Consider the following 2224-nt stretch of genomic DNA (forward strand, 5'->3'; position numbering starts at 1 on the left):
GTACCATTTTCAAAATGAAGGAGTAGATCGACTCCTCTCGTTGTTGCGAGAGTCAATGCCAGAAGGCAACAAGATTCCTCCTTCGTATTATGTAGCTAAGAAGACATTTAAGAAGATTGGTTTGGCATATGAGATGATAGATGTGTGCACAAATGATTGTGCTCTCTTTTGGAAAGAAAACGAGTTGTTGCAAAATTGTCCCGTTTGTAATGAGAGTCGGTGGGTCGATAAAGACACAAAAGGCACGAAGGTGGCTTGTAAGGTGTTACAATACTTTCCTTTTACGCCTAGACTACGACGTTTGTATTGTTCAAGGCACACAGCGAAAGATATGATTTGGCATAGTTCCGGACGATCGGAAGATGGGACTATGCGTCATCCAGTTGATGGATCTACATGGCAAGACTTTGATAAAAAGTACCCAAACTTCGCGATGGAGCCACGAAATGTTCGCTTAGGGCTTGCAGCTGACTGTTTTAATCCCTTTATCAACGGTAGTGAATCCTCGACTCATAGCACGTGGCCGGTTATACTCACCACATAAAATCTGCCTCCCTGGCTATGCATGCGAGAGTCCACATTCATGTTGACCTTGTTGATTCCTGGCCCTAAATCACCGGGGAAAGACATGGACGTTGAATAATATCACCAGTATAAGCACTGAACGTGAATGGGACAAAGACGATCAACTCATATTTGCTTCGCAAGAAAAAAAAGTGTTCTTCATCCAAGAAACGTCTCGAAACCAAAAAAACAAACATAGGTGGGTAGTCGAAAATGTTAATTATCGAAGAATTTGGGATCGACCATTAAGTGATGATGACCGCGTAAATAAGGTTCAAAATGTTGACAAAGGCTTAGAAGATAATGACGTTGTCGACAACAACTCTTCATCTGACTGTCCACTTGTCATTGACTTGACACAATACTTTCAAATTGGATCTTCTCATGTTACTCCGGTTGAGCCTTCAATTGAAGTTGATCCCCCAATGGCTACCGTCGATGAAGTGTTTGAGGTCGAGTCTGATTGTGATGAGGTCGAGGCTGATTGTGATGAGGATGATCCCGATTATGTGGAGTCTGACTAAAAGAAAAGTTTTTGTAATTTATATTGATTTGTAATTGATAAACACTTGTTTGAAATATTTATTTTAATTTGAGTTACACTTCTTGTACTTTCCCTTAATTTCTATTAGATACACATGCCGTAACATTTGTAACTTTATAGGGATTATGTTTTCGGTATTACTGATATTCGCTTATTTGATGGCGGGTGTGGCCCCCTGGGGACATGGGGGTGACGGTGCCGGTGATCCACCGCTTCCTCCTGGTGGGATTCGTGGCACACACGAGACAGACGGTAAGTCTTTTACTAAATTATTTTGTAGTCCTTATATTTTATATATTATAAATGTTGTTACTAATTATTTTTGTTTTAATTGCAGCGGTTCCCCCAAAGAAGGTTAGGGGGAAAGCTAAAAACGAGAAACTACGGCATCTAGTAAAAACGGGGGGGGGGGGGGGGGGGGGGGGGGGGCTGTGTCGCTTACGTTTGATCGACAGGTCACGTTTACCCCTGTTGGTAAATCAAGAGACATGTTTTTAAGGGAGGCCGGCATGTATATGTGGCGGACCGTCCCGTTTGATAAAATGGGATGGGATAATGTTGAACAACATTACAAGGATGCCGTCATGAACCACTTACGGGTAAATGAGTTATATGCATAAAATTTTATAGCACATGCAAATCTAATTTATATATTATATTTTAACTTTTTTATTTAATTTGTAGGAAAATTTCAATCTTGATGAAGTGGAACGTGATTATGAGGCGAAAAACTTGAAGGGTGGTATGAGGACTGTGCTTATGAAGCGGTACTCTGACCGCAAGCATGAAGCTAGACAATTATTTGATAGCCAGGGAGGTTACGATGATCTTGAGAGGGCAAGGGCATACCATCCCGTGGATATGCCCTATGAAAACTGGTTGAGAACCATTGAGGGTTTCCGGCAAGAAAAATATATTAAAAAAAGCAAGGCTTGTAAGCAAGTACGCGAGAAACAACAATTCCCATACCGTGGGGGGACATCTTCGTACGGTAGCACCGCCTATAAAAATGTAATGTTTTATGTATGTGTGCGTGTGTAAGCTTTTGTTTATTTAATGTCTAATTTCGGTGTAAACAGAATTTGGATTGGGTACCTACGTATGCTAAAACCCACA

General features: G+C 41.1%; 1 protein-coding gene across 1 annotated transcript in view; it reads left to right on the forward strand.

Moving 5' to 3' along the window:
- Positions 1-1596: 1596 nt before the first annotated feature.
- LOC110934152 overlaps positions 1597-2224 on the forward strand; it is a 1222-nt gene continuing 594 nt past the window's right edge. The window contains exons 1-3 of the mRNA XM_035989525.1: positions 1597-1707; positions 1793-2119; positions 2188-2224. The exon at positions 2188-2224 is cut by the window's right edge and continues 47 nt beyond it. Coding sequence (XP_035845418.1) covers positions 1597-1707; positions 1793-2119; positions 2188-2224 — 475 coding nt within the window. The remainder of the gene's footprint in view (positions 1708-1792; positions 2120-2187) is intronic.

Source organism: Helianthus annuus, chromosome 4 (assembly GCF_002127325.2).
Source record: "Helianthus annuus cultivar XRQ/B chromosome 4, HanXRQr2.0-SUNRISE, whole genome shotgun sequence".
Lineage (NCBI taxonomy): Eukaryota > Viridiplantae > Streptophyta > Magnoliopsida > Asterales > Asteraceae > Helianthus > Helianthus annuus.